This window comes from Hemiscyllium ocellatum, chromosome 2 (assembly GCF_020745735.1).
Source record: "Hemiscyllium ocellatum isolate sHemOce1 chromosome 2, sHemOce1.pat.X.cur, whole genome shotgun sequence".
Lineage (NCBI taxonomy): Eukaryota > Metazoa > Chordata > Chondrichthyes > Orectolobiformes > Hemiscylliidae > Hemiscyllium > Hemiscyllium ocellatum.
The window spans coordinates 106,853,650-106,874,407 of record NC_083402.1 but is presented as its reverse complement, the minus strand read 5'-3'; the positions used below and the strand labels follow the sequence as shown (position 1 = coordinate 106,874,407).

Sequence of the window (20,758 nt, the reverse complement as noted above, 5' to 3'; positions counted from 1 at the left end):
TTTATTGAAATGGGAGGTAACTGGAAGGTTGGGGTAATTTTTATGGACAGAGCAGAAATGTTACATAAAATGGTCACCCAGTCTGCATTTTGGTCTATTCATTGTGAAGAAGGCCACATTGTTTATAGAGTCATAGAGATGCACAGAATGGAAACAGACCCTTCGGTCCAACCTGTCCATGCCAACCAGATATCCCATCCCAATCTAGTCCCACCTGCCAGCACTCGGCCCATATCCCTCCAAACCCTCCAGCCTGTTTAGCTTCTCCTTACAGCTCAAATCCTCCAATGCTGGCAACTTCCTTGCAAATCTTTTCTGAACCCTTTCAAGTTTCACAACATCTTTCCAATAGGAAGGAGACTAGAATTGCTCACATAAAATGGATTAGATTGAAAGAAGTATGAATAAATCTCTGCTTCACCAAAGGGTATTTTGGAGCTTCAGTGGTGAGGAGGGAGGAAGTGAAATCACAAGTGTTATACCTTTTGTGATTAGGTGGGAAGGTGCCATGAGGAAACTTGAGGGGTGATGGAGGAGTAGACCACGGTGTCACGGAGGGAGTGATCTTTATGGAATGCTGATCGTGGAAGGGAGGAGAAGGTGTGTTTGCTAGTAGCATCATTGATCTGTGTGGGCTGAAAGTGGAGGATAACCCTTTCAAAATGGAGGTCAGTGGGATGGAAAGTTAGGACGAGAGCAACACTGTCGTTGTTCTGGGAAGGAGGGTAGAAGATTGGTAGATGGATAGGACCCACTGTGAACCTTGTCAGCCGTATTAGGGAGAGAGGGAAGTATCCTTGGTTGAGGAAATTGGAAGATACATTGGAGGCAGCCCAGTCAAAGATGGTATAATCAAATCAGGTGCAACTGAGATGGAACAACTGAGACAATGAAATTCAGTCTTTGCAAGAAGCAGGATACAAGGAGGTCAAAGTCACTGTAAAATTGGCGGGTTTGTAGAGGATATTGGTGGACAGCCTGTCCACAGAATTAGAAATTGTAAAGTAGGTGAAGAGTCAGAATGGCTCAGTTGTTGAAGAGAGAAGGAATGGTAGTAGGTTTTGAACATGTGTACCCAAATCAGAGCTTCTGGATTTACCAGTTCCATGACACAATCTACCATATCAGTGTCTCATCCATTTAGTGATATGGCTCTCTGGACAACATTCAGTTAAATTCATGACTGATATTCTCTGCCAATCTGGCAATACCTTGATTTTAACATTCTCATGCTTGATCGAAGCCCTCCATTGTGTTGCTTCTCCCTATCCTCCAAACTTACAATGCTCCAAGCTTCCTATGTTTCTACAATCTTATTTTGTTTGCTCATCCCTATTCTCCTTCACCGCACCATCATGACCGTCCTTTTAACTGCATTGTCCTTAAACTCAGAAATTCCCTCACTGAGTTAATGTGTTCTGTAAGTTGCTTCTTTAAAACTGATCTTTTTACCAGTCATACCTTGCTGTGGTTGGGGGTTGAATCATAATGCTGCAGTGAAAGAGATGTTTTACTATACTGAAGGCATTACATAAGTGCATATGTTGTTGGTTAAATACTTTAGAGCTTCTTCAGAGGAGTAAGTTGCAGCTGACATCAGTGTTGACCTCCAGATATAAAATTGGTGATAGATTGTATTAGATCTAACATCTAATACTCAGTCTTGAAAGGTTCAAGATGTAAATAAATACAAATATGCATCTTCTAACTCAGCCACCAACAGTGGATGTCTTTAAAACAAAAATATTTTAATCACTGTGTTCAGATGTACACATCATGAGAAATTTCTGGGACAGGTGTGATTGGAACCTGGACCTTCTGTTCCAGAGGAAAGGACACTACCATTGCACCACAAAAGACCTTAAGAACGTGTACACATAATGTTTAATCAACCTGTTATGACACACCTCCATGACAGGTGGACCTTGACCTCTTGGGCTGGGTAGGGAGGCAATCATTATCCTATAAGACACTAAGACGCTCTTAAATATTTCTCTGTGCTCAAGTGAAACTTCAGTGAGTGCCCATGACCCACATGCGACCATATAATTTTAATATACATGTGACAGCCAGCATTTTAAGGTGGGAGGAGACAGATTTAAAAAAGACATGAAGGGCAAATTCTTTACACAGAGGGTGGTTTGTGTGTGGAATGAACTTCCAGAGGAAGTGGTGGGTGCAGGTACAATTATAACATTTAAAAGATATTTGGATAAGTACATGTTTAGGAAAGGTTTGGAGGGGTATGGGCTAAGAGCAGGCAGGTGGGACTAGTTTAGTTTGGGATTATGGTTGGCATGGACTGGTTGGACTGTATGGTCTATTTGAGTGCTGTACAACATTTAAAAGGCATCTGGATGGGCATAGTATAGGAAGGGTTTAGAGGGATAAGGGCCAAGTGCTGGCAAATGGGACTAGATTAGGATATCTGGTCAGCATGGACAAGTTGGACCGAAGGGTCTGTTTCCATACTGTACTTCTCTATGACTCCATGTGCTTTTATATTCAGAAATAAGAATAGTAGGCCAGGATATAATGCAAATTTAGCTACTTGTCCATGCTGTTTGTAACTGGTGATATTTACTGATTATATTGCACAAAATATGTGTGTAACACCAAGTATGGCACGGTGGCACAGTGGTTAGCACTGCTGCCTCACAGCGCCAGAGACCCGGGTTCAATTCCCACCTCAGACAACTGACTGTGTGGAGTTTGCATGTTCTCCACATGTCTGCATGGGTTTCCTCCGGGTGCTCCGGTTTCCTTCCACAGTCCAAACGATGTGTGGGCCAGGTGAATTGGCCATGGCCATGCCAAATTGCCCGTACTGTTAGGTAAGGGATAAATGTAGGGGTATGGGTGGATTGCGCTTCGGCGGGTCGTGTGGACTTGTTGGGCCGAAGAGTCTGTTTCCACACTGTAAGTAATCTAATCTACCACACTTGTTACAGCACATTAGTCATAGCAACGAATTACACAGGTATTTGAAGATCTTCGAAATATTGTTTCCCAGCCCTCTTCTGGATGGTAATGATATTACATTGTAAAATAAATATTTTGTCAAATCCACTGAAGTATCTTTTAAATTCGTTGCTAAATGCATTATATTTTTATATGAAAAACAATTTTATAACATTTCCTTTGCAGTTTGATTTGCAGCTATAGTGTTAAGAAGCGCAAGTTATTATATAGCAGAAATACTACAAATAGTTTGAAGATATCAGTAAGGGAAGGGAACAACTTTGTTCCACTTTGTGAGTACCAACTAAACTTTCCCACCAAGTACGATGTGAACAAATGCCAATCCTTAATTTGCCTCTGCTGTCATACTACCTGTTATCACATACAATGGATGAAAGAGACTATCAGGAGCACTAGGCACCATTTCCTTTTGCTGCTTGAATTGAAGAAGCATGACCAAACAGTCAGAGATGTGCAATATAAAAAAAACAAAAATGCCAGAAACACTAGCATTTGTAGAAGAAACAGTTGAGTAAATATGTTGAACTAATGTGACCAGATAGTGCTGGAGAAACTTTGCAGTTAAGAAGAGAGAAATTGAATTAACATTTTGAGTTCAATGTGGTGTTTCTTCTCAACTATCAAGTGTCATTGTATTTGGATGTATGTTTGCTCGCTCAGCAGGAAGGTTGGTTTTCAGAAGTTTTGTCACCATATTGGGTATCATCAGTGAGCCTCCGGATGAAGCACTGGTGATATGGCCAGCTTTCTATTTGTGTTCAGGCTTCCTTGGGTTTGTGATGTCATTTCCTGTGGTGATGTCATTTCCTGTTCTTCTTCTCAAGAGGTGGTAAGTGGGATGCAAGTCAATGTATTTATTGATAGAGTTCTGGTTGGAGTGGCATTACGACCATTGGCCATACGACCAAATCGGATGTTACCTGATTTGGTGACAAAACATCTAAAAATTAACCTTTCAGCTCAGCAAGCAAGCCTACATCCAGAACCTCAACCTGAGCTACAAATCTTCTCAAAACTTGCTAGTCATTGGTATTTGTTTTAATATCAGCAGTAATTTGTATTCTCTGTAAAGATGGTGCCTGGTTTATTTAGTGTTTGTTGCCTTTTCTGGCTAATTTACTTAAAGGACAATTTACAGTATTGCATCTTTTGAAAGCTGTATTTCAAAAGCTGAATTTCAATTTATGCAGGTGATGCAAATGTGAACAGAAATTGGAAAATGCAGGTAATACCCAGCTGACTATACAGTCCCTGTTTCAGATTAACCTTTCATTACAACTGGGACATGTTAAAAACATTGAAAACTTTTTAAGCAAGTCTGGGGAGAGGTGAAAATCAAAACAAAAAATCTATAGCTGAAGCTGAGAGAGATTAGAATACAGAAAGGAGAGTGATATGCAGAAAGGGGTAGTAATAGGACAAATAAAAATAACCTGGAGGAAGTGTAAGTGACATTAATAGGATCAATTAACAACAGCTACCTCTGAAAAAATGGGGAGAAATTACAATTTGAAATTGTCACAAGCTTTGCTCTGTGACTTGCTGGCATATGTTCTGTCACTTTTATAACTTTTGGTGTTTTTTTAACTTTTTCTTTTCTTCCCCCTTGGAACCCAACTGTTTGCAACATATATAAGTAATTTGTATATGGGAATCATATAATGTTTCCAAATTTGCAGAAGAAATTTGGAAGGAGATGATTACTTGTCTTTTCAATGCTTCAGAACTGTGATTTTGTATGTTCACAAGCAATCTTCTTCAACAAGCAAGCACTTTATTTTCACTGGAGTGTAGGAGATGAGTGATGACTTTATAGAAGTTTACAAAATCATGAGGGGCATAGATAAATGTGAATAGTAAAGGTTTTTTCCTTAGGGTGGGATAATTCAAATCTAGGGGGCAAAAGTTTAAGGAAAATATTTAAAAGGACGTGAGGGGCAACTTTTCCACACATAGTTGGTTCTTATATGGAATGAACTGCCAGAGAAAGTGGTAGATTCAGGTACTATTAGAATATTTGGATAAGTACATGAATAGGAAAGTTTGGAGGGATATGAGCCAAATGCAGACAGGTGGGGCTAGTTTAGTTTGGGAAAATTGGTCAGCATAGACGAATTGGACCAAAGGATCTGTGTCTGTGCTGTATGATTTATATTCTTTGCCCCAAGCCACAAATTTGATGCATTGCCTTTGATCTCTATTGACTATTAACAATAATTTATTTTGGAGTTATGGGGTATAGAACATGGAAACAGACACTTTGGTCCATCCAGTCCACGCTGAACATAATCCCAAACTAAGCTGACTGCTTCTGGCCCATACCCACATCCACTACTTCCTTAGGAAGTTCATTCCACACATGAACCACCTTCTGTGTAAAAACTTTGACCCTTTTGTTTTTTTAAATTCTCTCTCTTCTCACCTTAAAAATGTGGCTCTGGTTTTAAAATCCCTCATTCTAGAGAAAAGACAACTCCCATTATTTCTATCTATGCCCTTCATTATTTTATAAACTTCTATCCTGTCGCCTCTCAACCTTCTATGCTCCAGTGATAGAAATCCCAACCTTTCCAGCCTTTCTTTATAACTCAAACATTCCATACCCGGCAACATCCTGGTCAATTTCTTCTGAACCCTCTCCAGCTTGATAACATCCTTCCAATAACTGGACAACCAGAACTAGACATAGTATTCCAGAAGAGGCCTCACCAATGCCCTGTAGAACCCCAACATGACTTCCCAACTCCTCTACTCAAAGGACTGAGCAATGAAGAGTGTGACACACACTTCAGAGATCCTCGATAGTTTAGTGGTTAGTATCCCTGCCTGTCATGTGGGAGACAAGGGTTCAATTCCCCACCGGAGAGGATATGCTTTTTAGAGCGGCATGGTGGCTCAGTGGTTAGCACTGCTACCGCACAGCACCAGGGTCCCAGGTTCGATTCCAGCCTTGGGTGACTGTCTGTGTGGGTTTGCACATTCTCTCCGTGTCTGCGTGGGTTTCCTGTGGGTGCTTCGGTTTCCTTCCACAGTCCAAAGATGTGCAGGTCAGGTAGATTGACCATGCTAAATTGTCCATAGTGCTAGGTGCATTAGTCAGAGGGAAATGGGTCTGGGTGGGTTACTCTTCAGAGGGTCGGTCTGGACTTGTTGGGCCAAAGGGCCTGTTTCCACACTGTAGGTAATCTAATGAAATTATGTACCTGAACTCCTAGATCCCTCTGTTCTACAATACTACCCAAGGCTCTACTATTACTTGTATAAGTCCTGCTCTTAACTATTGTAGCAAAATGCAATACTTCATGTTTATCCAGATTGAACTACATCTGCCATTTTTCAGCCTGTTAACCCATTGAGCATTGTAATCTTAGAAAACCTTCTTCACTGTCTATTTTGCCACCAATTGTGGTGTTGTATGTAAACTTACTAACCATGCCTTCTGTATTCTCATCCAAACTATTTATATAAATGATAAATCTCAATGTTGAAAGAACTAACCACAGCCTTTGGAGTGAGAATTCCATAAGAATTCCAAATTTTCTGCATTTACCTTTTGTGTGAAAAATGCTTCTTGTGTTCACTCATGAAAAGCCTAGTTCAGTTTTAAGTTGCACCCTTTGTTTTATATTCCACAACCAGAAGCAGTAGTCTGTCTGCTTTTGTGCCATCTAATCCCTTCTGTCATTTAAACGCACAACCAAGAATGACTGACTATCCCATAGAGAAAGATACATGTGTTTACTGGAGCTGAAGTGCCTTGCATGTCTCCATTTATTGGTCCAGTCTCTGCATTTATCAGCGATTTAAGATGTAATTGTGTTTAATCAGATTTATATCTCAGGGAATTTCAAGCTTACCAAACTTTAAAATACTACTGTTGTAATTAAGGATGGGGGAATGCACTGATTCCTTTCTAATGTCACTCCTCCATTGGCCATAAGATATGTTTAATTTTATTAATGATATGGCCCATAATAGATTTTTCATTGTATCTGGTTTAGTAATCTAAACAGTTCAACCAAGTTTTTTGTAATTAACAAAGTTTATTACAAATAACACTTAAATAGACATGCAATGATTATTAACAAGAAAAAGGTTTGGGTTATGCAAATAACCTATATTCTAACATCTCAAACTTAACATGAGGCAAACAAGGCTAACATCCCCCAGAGCATAAAGCAAGTGTGATCAAGGTGGAGATTTCTCTGACTGCCCAACTCCAATATTAATGGTAATGTCAGTCTATAAATCTCATTAAAACGTCAAGAGGCATTCCAGTTTTTCACTTTTAATAATCTATCCTTGAGGCCTCTCAGAAATAGCTCAACATCCTTGAACAGTCTCAACAACTGCTGGTTCACCATTCTTTCCTGGGACTACTCTGGCACAAGTCCAGTTTTTAATAAACAATGAGCTTCAATCAGCACTGCGTTTTTGCTTGTTTCCTGAACTTTATTCAATGCACAAAGTTTATAGTTTTCTTCATAATCATTCTCACTTGTACTGAACTATTCCTGATGTATTGCTTTCTTTGAGCCCCCTAAAGAAATTTTCAGAGCCCTGTTTGTAACACACAGTTGCCTACTGGCTCCTGGAACTTCCAAAGATTTCCAGTTACACGGGGCCACTCAACTGTTCTTGACTGTTCACTGAATCACAAGGACACAGACATATTGTAGTTTGGTTGCCTCTTCAGCAGAACAGCTTTACAGCTCTTTCCTGCATGGAGCTTGCTTCTGATTCTATTTTCTCCAACTGACTGTGACCTGGAACTGTTCTTCACTGAACCTGAAATGTTTTGAGTGACCAATTGAAAACCTTGAAGCATTTATCATCCTTGTTTCTCTTTAACATTGAATGTAGCTAATACTTTGGAGCATTCAAATGTAGCAATCAGCAATGGGACTTGAATGTAACAACCCCTTAGAACTGTCTATTTCCTGAATGTTACAATATTCACTTGCAGCGCAAATTGATACTACAAAAATGGAATTCATCATACTATGAACTAGATTTCTTGGTTGAAAACAATGCACAACTTGAGAGAAAAAATAGTAATAATACTTATCAACCAATCACTTGCCTTTTGTCCTGTGATACTTTGAAGGAATAATAAGAAAGCAAATTTTAGTATAAATAGCTCAAAACCAAAAAAATCTTGTTGGCCATATATATTAATTTTTACAGATGGCAGGGCAAGTTGAAAGATGGCACTTGGCTTACTTAAGTTTTATACATTGTGCAATAGAGTACAGAAACAATATGATGATCCTACGTCTTTACAAATCAGTGGTTAGGCCTTGATTGGTGCATTGTGAAACCACTTTCCGTCACACTTCAGGTAAGATGTTACCACTTACCAGGAATGAAGGTCATGAGGGGAGGTTGGGAAAGTTTTCGAATAAAGTTTCAGAGATGATCAAGTGGAGGATTGCAATATACTGAGGTTTGGATAAAGGCGATGGACCAAAATTATTTCTTCTAGTGAGTCGATCAATAACTTGAAGATACATTCAAGATTATTGGAAAAATACGTAGAGAAAAGGTGAGATGAAATTATTTCATTTTGAGCTTGATTTGGCTTTGGATTGCTTTACCTAAAAATGCTGAAATTTGCTTCATTAAATAGATTTAAAGGGGAGTTGAACAGGTAATTTAACTGAATAAAATGTCGGAATATGGGATTTAGAAAAACTCCTGTTTCAAAAAAACAGCACAGGTATAGTAGGTGGACTTACGTTTTTTTCTGTGATGTAATTATCTGTGTTTCTGTTATTGAATCGTGACATGGTACTTGAAGAGTTACTGGGTTGCGACTAATGGCTATATTTCTTGTGAGCACCCTAGGGTCAAGAGTCTTTGGGAATTCTGTGCCCCAGAGGTTTGTGGACCCTCCAACCTTAATATTTTAAGCTGACAAATTCTTTTTCTCTCAGGGAATTGAGGGAAGGTGTACTTAAATTGAAGATCAGCTATGATTGTATTGAATAGTGGAACAGACTGTGTGGTCTACTGTGGCTCCTAGTTCTTATTTTTTTTAACATGATAATCAAATGATTGAAAAGTTACAAATTTTCATTTGCCTATCTTCCAAACCTGTGCCTTGTTGCCGTGGAAGGAAATAGATCGTAAGGCACAGAAATTAGAAATAATGGCTCTGTTAGACCACTGTGTGCATTTCTTGGTAGCAGTCTGTAAAGAATGGGCAACAATAGCCTGCAAGCAAAATTAGTTTTGGAAAAAAGGAATGAATCCAATGTATTTATAAAATTCATAAATACTGTTATACCTTTACTAGGTTTTTCCAGTAAATAGCAATTGATTTGGGGACATTTTACTGAATTAATACCTGTGTAAGAATAAGTAATAAATTTCAGCAAGTTGGTGTTAGATTAAACTTTGCTCTGAGTAGTACATAGCTTTATGTAACTGTATCTGTTAATAATTCAACTTAATTAGTCTATTTAAGCATTATAACTGCTACACATGAAGAACGCGTGGCATAGTTGTTTTCTTTTTTTTAAACACTTGGTTTTGACTTGATAATGATGAAAAATATTGCTGCATCTTTGTTCTGGATGCTTTTATTATGCCTAATTTTATGCCCACATTAAAATAACGGGGCAGCAGCTTTGATCTGTCCATTCTTTCGTTTTCAGGTATGCGGTACCTCCTGAGCAAGGGAAGAGGCTGGAACGTCTTGCACAAGGTACTGAATTTGACATGTATACCTCAGATTTCTAGCAGGAATGTATTACTTTTGTTTTAGTTGAAAAAATGTGTCGTTAGCTCTTTACTGACATGGAACTATAAGGACTAGTAAAGGCAGATGTAGATGGGAGCATTGGATGGCATTTCTCTCTTTTTGATTATTTTGATCATTGTAATCAATACAAATCTTATGCATTAAAGTGCCAGTTATAACTAGTTGGGATTTTATGACAAGCTTATAAATTTGTTTGAATTTGCATTGTAGAAATACGACGAACGTGGTTTTGTAAAATATATTATCCAAGGAATAAAATGTCTGGTAATTAGTGGCACTTGCTGCTTTTTGCATGCTACAGAAGAGTGGGACTTAGATGATCTGTGACCTTATGACCTCCATTTCCCATTTAGTTTATAATATGCTTTCTTGATCCAGAGGAAGTCCAGAAGGATGTGCTTCCTCTAATGACACCTACTTTGATGCATGAAAATTTGAATGAATTCATAGTTGTTCCAAAATTAGCATTTGGCACTATGCCACAGTGGAAAATCTACCAAAGAATATCATTACATCTGCTAACCTGGTATTTAAGAGGCGCTTAAAATTCTGAATAATTGAGAGTGGAAAATTGCAATACTGATAGTTAAATAAATATGACTTTATTCAGAATCTGGAGTTGCTTAAACTTTGTAAAACTGAAAATCAAATAAATTTGGTATTTATTGGGTAAACTGCTGGTTGTTGGAATTATAATCAAATCTAAATTCTAGAATAGAATTTTCACTTCCCACTTCAATTTAAAGCCTGAATTTTAGCTTATTGAAACAAGAAGGACAGACTTCAAAGCACTTGTGCTTTTGCGTCAGTGTCAACTCTGAGATACAACTAAGAGATGTATGGGGTAGGGGAGTCATAAATAATTGGACGTGTTTTAGCTTGCAGTGTTGTAGCTCCTGCTTAAATCAGTGATCACACAAGGAAGTTGTCTCATCAATGTGAGCTGGAGGCTCGAGTGAAGCAGGATGGTCAGTGTACCTGGAACAGCGATGAATGTTGGACTGAGGACCAGTGTGGGTGGTCAGCAGCTTGCAAGTCCAGCCAGATCACTGATCTACTGCAGGCCCTTTATAGGAAGACTGTAATGCTTATCCTTCTAACTTTTCTAACTTAAACTATGAATAACTGTAAGGTAATGTCACTTTCTCCTTTGTTTCTCTATTTCGTATGTAAGATTTGAGCCTAGGTACTTTGTACCTAATGTTGGGCCACATTGTAAACTTTTCACTGTATTCCTGTATCTCTGTACTTGAGAACACGTGATAATAAAGCAAATTCTAAATTCAACGCGATTGTCCGCTGTCAGAAGTATGCTAACATGGTTTCAAATCATTCCCCACGTCGTGAGTGTATTTTAATTTTTTTTGTTACAGCCAGTGGAGTATTCTCCTTCCCTGAAAGGGTTATGAATAAATATGAAGTCTTACGCTCCTATCTCTTACACGTTGTTATAAATACGTAGTTTCCAAAAACCTTTAAATGAAATCTCTTTGTACGTACGTATACACATACGCAGCAAAGTTCATATTTTCCAGTGAGCCAGAAAATCATGAGTTCTATCGGCATTCTAGAGATTTGAATACCTCATCCTTGTAAAAAAATAACACAACAGAAAATGCTCGAGAGACTAAGCAAGTGTGGCAATATCTGTGGAGAGGGAAATGAAGTGAAGGTTTCATATCCGATATGACTGTTCAGAGCTGAATAGGGCTGGAAGATGATGTTTTTTATGTTGTTGACAAAGGAGGAGGAGGAGGAGAGAGGGCAAAAGATGGTGAGGGTTTCCAGAGCAAAAGCCAAAGTAGGTGTTAAGGCGGTAGTAGAGATGAGATCTGGTTGCAAAATTGGTGTTCATGGTAAGTCTGAACAGTTGAAAAAAAGTTTGAATGCCTAATTGAAAGATGGCACCCTCCAACAGTGCAGCACCCAGTTAGTACTGCATAAATTTATTCTAGCTTATTGAAATATAAAAGATAGGCTTCAAAGCACTTTTCAAGACCTCAAGGTATCATGCACTGTGCAGCCAATTAAGTGTGTCATGAAGTGCGGTTATGATTGCATTGTAGGAAACACAGCAGTCGTTAGTAATCAAGTATTGATCAGATATTTTGTTTCATGTTTTAATTGAGGCATGAATATTAGCCAGATACCAGGAGAATTGTTCTTGCATTTGAACCAGGAGAATTGTGGTGGACTGTCAGCCTTGATTTCTGCATTCAGGTATTGAAGTGGGACTTGAATTCAGAACCTAGTGACTATGGAAACAGCATGACTAACAGCCATTTTTTTTTAGCCATGGTTGACAATTTATATTTCCCGTGATTGTTTTGATACATAATTTTAAGTAACATTCCCTCAGTGCATTTGGGAAATACATGAATATTTGACTGTTTTAATAGAGCTACTATTTAAAATCCATAGTTTCACAAGTGAGCAAAACCAGAGCAAAGAGACTTCAATCAGATTTTGTTAAAAATATTATAGTTGAATGTTTGCTTTATTACCTTTTCTGCATACACTGGCCACATCTCTTTGTGATTAGATGTACTTTGGGCTAGTTTTATAAAATGAAATGAACCTACATGTAGCCAAAAAAAGGCACATTCTGTTGAAGTTTTTTGTCTTGCACTCATTAGGATATTTGCAAGAATAATTTATACTGCATGCAAGGAGAGTGCTTATTGGTTGGCAGGTGGATTATGATTGGTAGAGAAATTACCATGGAAAATGTACACATTAATGTTGATTGACTGTTAACTTCCAGCACATGACTGTACCAACTGTCAGTTCTAAATAGGATGCCTGTGTAATTCTTTTGATGCATAGGATTATTCAGCACATATTGTCCAATTGCAGAGTCATGTTGAATAATGGACACTGTGTTGTGAGCTTTGCCAAGTGTATGGGCTATACATATTAAAGACTGGTGGATCAAGCAGTATATCCCTTAGGCTGTTCAAGCCAGGCCCTGTCTAGAGCTTATGCTTGTAAACCTCTGTACTACCAAACAGCTATAACATATATTATTATCAAATTAATTTTAAAAATATTTATTATCTACAGGTTTCTTTCCGAGTAGTTCCCAAGGATGTGATGCTTTCCTACGTCACAAGATGACCCTCATCTCTCCATCCATACTCAAAAAGTATGGCATCCCTTTTGATAAGGTATTAAGCATATATTTTAAAAAAGTCATACAAAATGATTATTTTTCATGGAACATTTTTACTTGCATATTTTTGTAGTTATCCTATATGAAGTGTATTTACAATTAAAATGCATTAACTTTTAAGATTTTGTTACCAGTATTAGCTAAAATTAGTTGAATAATGTTATCAGATATGTTAATAGGTTACTTAATACAGTTATTTAATGTCCAAGTTGAGAGATTATGGTAAAAGACGAAGTATTAAAAATTTCTGTTTAAAAGGTTATTTTGACTGTGCTATTTTTCATCTGCTATTTACTGGAAGACATAAAATGAATTTCTCACATCGTAAATGATATTTAAATTATAGTTTGATTGCAGGTATAGAACAGTGTAGCACTTTCTTTACCTTCATGTCATATAATAAGCAATTTTGTGTGCTTTGTCAAGAAGGTGCAATTTGAAAATTATCCTATGAAAATGGAGGATAGCAAATTTAAAAACAAAACTAAATAATTAACCTTTTTAAATGTGTTATTCTTCATTTGTTGAGAATAATACACAGAAAATTCTTTAACTTTGTAGGTGAACTTAAAATTTTTTAGTTGTTTTGACAGAGATGCTGTTGACAATACTTTTGAGATTGAAAGGCAGCTTCAAAATATTTTGATCTCAGATTGTAGTTCTGAGTTTGATAACTGTACTGAAGCTTCTTATAAGGAGGTCATGGAGTTTCCCAGTCTCAAACAAATTTCCAACAACAAAGTAGTGTGTGTATCTGGCAGTTTTTTAAAAATGCTTTTCTTTCACATTTTGTGTTCAGCAACTTTTGTTTACTTTTCTATTTTTTTCCTGTGACTTAACTCCCAAACTAACAAATAAAATTCATTTATCGGAATAAATGGGTTATAGATGTGATCCCAAATACTTACATCAATAAATAATATTGAAAATTGTAGTTTTAAATTAGTCTTTCAAAATATTGAAGTGCTATTAATCTGCATATTTGGTAGCAATGAATTCACAAAATGCTGCTTGTATTTCTTGCGACTATCCCTTCGTACAGTGATTACATTGTTTCAGGCTTTCATAATTATTCATTTAGTGTCAATCTTGTTTTAGTGTTATGACCCAAGTCAGAATTAGTGAACCAATGTCTCTCTTCCCTCCATTCCTATCAGAGATCCAACAACAGCTTGATTTTAATTTAATTAATAGATACTTAATAGTGTATAACTTGATGTCAGAAGTAAGTCAGCCAGGTTCCTTAATTTAACAAGTAACAAGTTAATTTTATTTCTAAAACTTTCTCTAGTTAATGTGCAGAATATAGTACAGGGTTTAAAATGTATAAGTATGGCTATCTACTGTAAATATGAAACTGACTTTCCCTCCGAGAGATGGAAAAAGTGAGATAAACTCTGTAACATATGCAATCTAAAAACCTGACCCAGGAAAATTTAAACTCAAAACAAATTGCTAATTGTCTGCATTTTGGCTTATAACTGAAGGTTCTGTTTCCTCAGTAGATGCTGGTCCAAAAGGTTTTAAGTAGTGTGTCTTGTTGCAGATTAATTTCTCGTGTATTCTTGGAGACTTGGAGAGTTTATTGAAATTCCTTGCTTTCAGAACTCATGACATGGAGCAATATGGTCTTATGATGGGTTTTCAACTCTCAAACTTTGAGGGAGTTTGAGAGGAAGAGAGAGAGAGCAAGGCTGTTGTCCCTGTGACAATTTCTCTTTGATCCTTAGTTTTTAAAATCCAGTCGCTTTATACTTAACTATTGCCTCTTTCGGAAAGCTTCATTGTCTTGATGTCTTAATTGAAACCACTTGTGTTTTTCACTTTCAGCTGTAGCCTTTGTCTTTTATTTTGCAAAGTGTTCTTTTCAAAAGATTCACATGATAGGAAGGATGTGGAAGCTTTAGAACGAGTGCAGAGGAGGTTTACCAGGATGTTGCCTGGAATGGTAGGAAAATCTTATGAGGAAAGGCTGAGGCACTTGGGGCTGTTCTCATTGGAGAAGAGAAGGTTTAGGGGAGATCTGATAGAAGTGTATAAGATGATTAGGGGTTTAGATAGGGTAGATACTAAGAACCTTTTACCGCTAATGGAGTCAGGTGTTACTAGGGGACATAGCTTTAAATTAAGGGGTGGTAGGTATAGGACAGATGTTAGGGGTAGATTCTTCACACAGCGGGTTGTGAGTTCATGGAATGCCCTGCCCGTATCAGTGGTGAACTCTCCTTCTTTATGGTCATTTAAGCGGGCATTGGATAGGCATTTGGAAGTTATTGGGCTAGTATAGGTTAGGTAGGATTCGGTCGGCGCAACATCGAGGGCCGAAGGGCCTGTACTGCGCTGTATCCTTCTATGTTCTATGTTCTATGTTCACCTGATAATACCATATTTTAATAAAACTGCACTTTTAGACAATAACATTATAAATTAGCGTTTCAAGTAAAACGTCTTTGTAACATTAAGGTTTTAACACTGGAAATTTATTAAATAATTTATTTTTGTCTTTGTTAAATTTACACTTAAACCTGGCAGGGAAAGACTATCAAATGAACTGGGAATGAAATACCCATTCAAATTGTACAAGAAGTGTGTGTTCCGAACAACATGGCAACCTAAATTTAGAGTGACTTGCGTGTCAGAACATTGCACAGAAAATGTGCACTGTTTTTCCTCTTATGCCTCATTTGTCCTGCACACTTCGGCATCTGTGAAATTGGCAGATTTTCTGTTGGTAGGAATATCACCTGAAAAGTTTAATAAATGCAAGACTTGTCTGCTATCCTATACTTAGTTCACCGATGATAAGGAAAGGTTGAATTCTTTACTGACCAAAATCACTGCTCAGTAGGCATAGAGCTATACTTTCTTGTATTTTAATGGTGTGAGGAAGTATTTCAGTTAAGTGATTGATTTTTCAATTTTCAATGGAAATACAAAGATGTTACAGAGATATTTACCCACCTGTGAGAGCATCAAGGAGTTAGAATTAAGAACTAAATAGACAAAGCCTTTTCACTCAAAGGGTAATGGATTTGTGGAATCCGCTATTGGAGAAGATAATTCAAGTTGACAATAAAAGACAATTATATACGTTTCTTGAGAGAGAAAGTTATATTGCAGTATAACACTGCAATATGGCACTGGTTAGCACTGCTGCCTCACAGCGCCAGAGACCCGGGTTCAGTTCCCATCTCAGGCAACCGACTATGTGGAGTTTGCACATTCTTCCCGTGTCTGCATGGGTTTCCTTTGGGTGCTCCGGTTTCCTCCCACAGTCCAAAAATTGTGCAGGTTCGGTGAATTGACCATGCTAAATTGCCCGTAGTGTTAGGTAAAGGGGTAAATGTAGGGGAATGGGTCTGGGGGGGGTTGCTCTTCGGAGGGTCGGTGTGGACTTATTGGGCTGAAGGGCCTGTTTCCACACTGTAACTAATCTAATCTAAAACTTGTAAAGCAATCACATATTACAATCAAATTGAAGAACTTATCCAAAGAAAAATAAAACAGGAAGAAATATATTAAAATATTCTTTCAAATATTAAAAATGAAAACGTTCCCACTTGTGTTTCTGAATAGCAAGGAACTGAGAACAGCTACAATTTAACTATAGGCTGTGGCTTCTCATAACACTGAAACAAATGCCTTGAATTCTAATAAGGTATGTTTGCAGAATATGGATGTTAGCCTGTGATGTTGAAATAATCAAAGCGGAAGCTAACTGATGGCAGCTAATTTGGTGATCCCTGTAAAAATTGTACAGCTCAACAATATTGGGGAATTATGAGATACTGGCACTCAAAAATGCACTTGCTGCTTTAAGACAGAGTGGTTAAAAAGGCATTTGGCACACTTGCCTTCATTGCTTAGTCCTTGAATATAGGAGTTGGGAAGTCATGTTGAAGTTGTACAGGACCTTGGTGAGGCCTTTTCTGGATACTGTGTCCAGTTCTGGTTACCCAGTTATAGGAAGCATATTATCATGCTGGGGAGGGTTCAGAAGAGATTTACCAGGATGTTGCCATGTGTGGAAGGTTTGAGTTGTAAAGAAAGGCTGGATAGGCTAGCACTTTTTTTTTACTGGAGCATAGTTGGTTGACAGACGACCTGATAGAAGTTTTTAAAATAGAGTTGATGGTAGTTGTCTTTTCTGTAGAATGGGGGATTTCAAGATTAGACTACTTACAGTGTGGAAACAGGCCCTTCGGCCCAACAAGTCCACACCGACCCGCCGAAGCGCAACCCACCCATACCCCTACATTTACCCCTTACCTAACACTACGGGCAATTTAGCATGGCCAATTCACCTGACCTGCACATCTTTGGTCTGTGGGAGGAAACCGGAGCACCCGGAAGAAACCTACGCAGACACGGGGAGAACGTGCAAACTCCACACAGTCAGTCACCTGAGTCGGGAATTGAACCCGGGTCTCAGGCGCTGTGAGGCAGCAGTGCTAACCACTGTGCCACCGTGCCGCCCACAAAGACCAGGGATTACATTTTTAAGGAGAGAGGGGAGAGATTTAAAGAAAGACAGGGGGGCAAATGTTTTATATGAGGGTGGGTCATGTGTGGAATGAATTTCCTGCAGAAGTGGCGGATGTAGGTACAACTACAATGTTTAAAAGATCATTGGATAAGTACATGAATAGGAGAGGTTTGGAAGGATAGAGGCCAGGAGGAGGCAGGTGGGACTAGTTTAATTTGGGACTATTTTCAGCATGGACTGGTTGGATTGAAGGGTCTGTTTCCATGCTTTTTGTCTCTAAGTATATTTAATATCAATATAACTCTACAACCATATATCTTTGAGCATTTATTTTGGATTTTTCAGCATAGTTGCTCAAAATTGTTCACTCCATCAACTGGAGCAATTTTGAGAAAGATGGGAACTTTGCAAATCCTTATCTGCATTTTAATTTTAAAAAATCTTTGGTTGAGGCCGTTATTTAGAGTGTTTTGTCATTGCAGCTTTTGCAGAGGCGATCACAGGTTTTTAAAAGCATATTAGGAAAGAGATGTATAACAAATTTAAAATGTTATGGCTGTAAATTGCTGATTCAAAATTTTTTATCATGTATATAACACTAATTATTTTAGTTTGCTGAGCAGAGTAGAATTTGCCATTTGTGTTTTAACACATTAAATTGCTTTTGTGTTTCAACTGTAGACACTTTGCATTCAATTGATTATTAAAAGTTCATCCTCCCTGATCTGGTCACTTCCTTTCTGCTCACATAACTAGAAATCAGCCGTCATTATGGCAGTAGCATTATTAAAATGTCAGGAAATTCATCCTGTTCCTAGTATCATTTAAAACAATAACTAAAGCAACTTGTGTTTATAATATGCCTTTAATAAAGTAGCACATTCTGGGCTGCTTCACAGGCATATTATAAAACAAAATATCACATTGACATTTACAAGGTTTTAAGGTTTGTCTTAAAAGATGAGTGTCAAAAAAGCTGTTGTGATAGAAATCCAAAGTTTTAATGTCAGGTAACCAAAATTACAGACTCCAACAGTGGATAGTGGGTCAGTTAAAATCGTAGATTCTCGAGGTCAGAAACAGATCGGCATGAATTTTTTGTGGCTAGAGGCCATGTAGAGAGGGTGTGACCATGGAGGAAGTTAAAAACAAGGATCAGAATTTTAAAGTAAAGATGTTGCTGGATGGAGAGCTAGTATAGGCCAGCATCATTGAGCATAGCATTGAATAGGATTCAATGCAGGTTGAGACAGGGACTTGAGGACCTCAAAATTATTGAGGGTAGAATGTGTGACACCAGCAGGTATTAGCATAATTGCATGTAAGCAACTAATGTATATTAAACTTCTGATTGCTTGCTTTGTTTACTACTACACTCTTCCTTCATTTATCATTCAATGAAGAATGTTGCAACATGAATGCTAATGTACTGCTGGTTAAATGATTTCCAGTGGTGGTTGAAATAGCTGAAAATAACGTTGCTCAGTTTCTTATTTATTTACTGTATGCACGATAGCAAGCGTTGATAAAATAATTTATCAATGGAAATCCTGCAGGCAGTACATGTCCTTTTTTTTATTTCAAAATATACTTTATTCATAGAAATAAATCTTTGGTACCTGTACAATTTGTCATGTCATTTATAGATATATACATTGCATGTCTTAACATTACAAAGAACAGATTGAATTAATCGAATTATAGTTTTCCTATTTACAATTCCCTTTATTAACCATCCAGTCTCTTATTATTTAGCTGTGGCTTCAGTGGAACCCAAATACTGAGTGGGTGCCCTGTTATACGATAGCAAAGGAACCTTCTTTAACCCCCAGTTTATGGGGGTTACCATTGTCCATTTGATTGTCCTGTCTCTGGGGTAGCTGTCTGCAACCCCATGGTGAGCACGAACTGCTGGACCTTCGTTGGGCTGAGGTAGCTATCCAGCTCCTCATTGGGGTCATTTACCCGCTCTGGTGTCATTGAGCCAAGGCAAGGGTCCGCACCGTCTAGTTCTGTGTCTGACAATGGATCTGTCAGAGGATCGTCCTGCTTTTTTTATTTCAAAAATATAGTTTATTCATAAAATAATTTGATGGTCATGCCATACATATGTAAACATTTACATACACAGGTCAGGATTTATCATTGTTATATACAGGTCTGTACATTTTTCAATCATATGCCCATATGTTTAGCTGAGGCATCAGCAGAGTCCAAATGACTGCGTGGGCCCCTTGTTCTTCTTTAGGCAGGCAGACGTTACACAGTGGTCTTTCCCCACTGTGCCTTGGTGGCAGCTGCCCCAAGCTTCAGCGCATCCCTCAACATGTAGTCCTGGACCTTGGAATGTGCCAGTCTGCAACACTCAGTCGGGGTCAACTTCTTCAGCTGGAAAGTCAACAGGTTTTGGACCGCCCAGAGAGCATCCAACACTAAGTTGATGATCCTCCAGGCACAGTTGATGTTCGTCTCGGTGTGCATCCCAGGGAACAAGCCGTAGAGCATGGAGTCCCGCATCACGGCACTGCTCGGGATGAACCTCGACAAACACCACTGTATTCCTCTCCAGACTTCTTCTGCATAGGCACGTTCTAGAAGGAGGTGTATGACAGTCTCGTCCCCCCGCAGCCGCTTCGAGGGTAGCGTGCGGTGCAGCTGAGAGTCCGGGCGTGCATAAAGGATCTCACAGGCAGAGCCCTTCTCACCACCAGCCAAGCCATGTCTTGGTGCTTGTTGGAAAGTTCTGGCGATGAGGCATTCTGCCAAATTGCTTTGACAGTCTGCTCAGGGAACTGCTCGATAGAATCCGCCCTCTCCTTTTCCCGAAGGGTCTCAAGGACACTACGTGCTGACCACTTCCTGATGGACTTGTGGTCAAAGTTGTTTTTCTTCATAAACTTCTCCACGAAGGACAGGTGATACTGAACGGTCCAACTACTCGGAGCATTCCGTGGCAGCGAGGCCAGGCCCATCCTTCGCAACATCGGGGACAGGTAGAACCTCAGTACGTAGTGACATTTGGTGTTTGCTTACCGGGGATCCACACAGCTTGATGCAGCCGCGCACAAAAGTGGCCATCAGGGTGAGGGTGGCATTGGATGTATTTTTTTCCCCCGTTGCCCAGATCTTTGTACAGTGAGTCCCTTCGGACCCGGTCCATCTTTGATCTCCATATAAACTGGAAGATGACCCGGGTGACTGCAGCGGCATAGGTTCTGGGAATAGGCCAGACCTGTGCAACTGTACTAGCAGTGACAGTGCCTCAGACCTGATGACCAGGTTTTTTCCCATGATGGAGAGCAACCATCGCTTCCATCTGCCCAGTTTCTGCCTCACTTTGCTGATACGCTCC

At 38.7% G+C, this 20,758-nt stretch overlaps 1 protein-coding gene across 2 annotated transcripts in view; it reads left to right on the top strand.

The window, feature by feature from the left end:
- LOC132824466 (lysine-specific demethylase 4C-like) overlaps positions 1 to 20,758 on the top strand; it is a 436,488-nt gene that overhangs the window by 107,028 nt on the left and 308,702 nt on the right. For both annotated transcript variants that reach the window (XM_060839018.1, XM_060839010.1), the window contains 2 exons: positions 9,642 to 9,691; positions 12,812 to 12,915. In XM_060839018.1, coding sequence (XP_060695001.1) covers positions 9,642 to 9,691; positions 12,812 to 12,915 — 154 coding nt within the window. The remainder of the gene's footprint in view (positions 1 to 9,641; positions 9,692 to 12,811; positions 12,916 to 20,758) is intronic.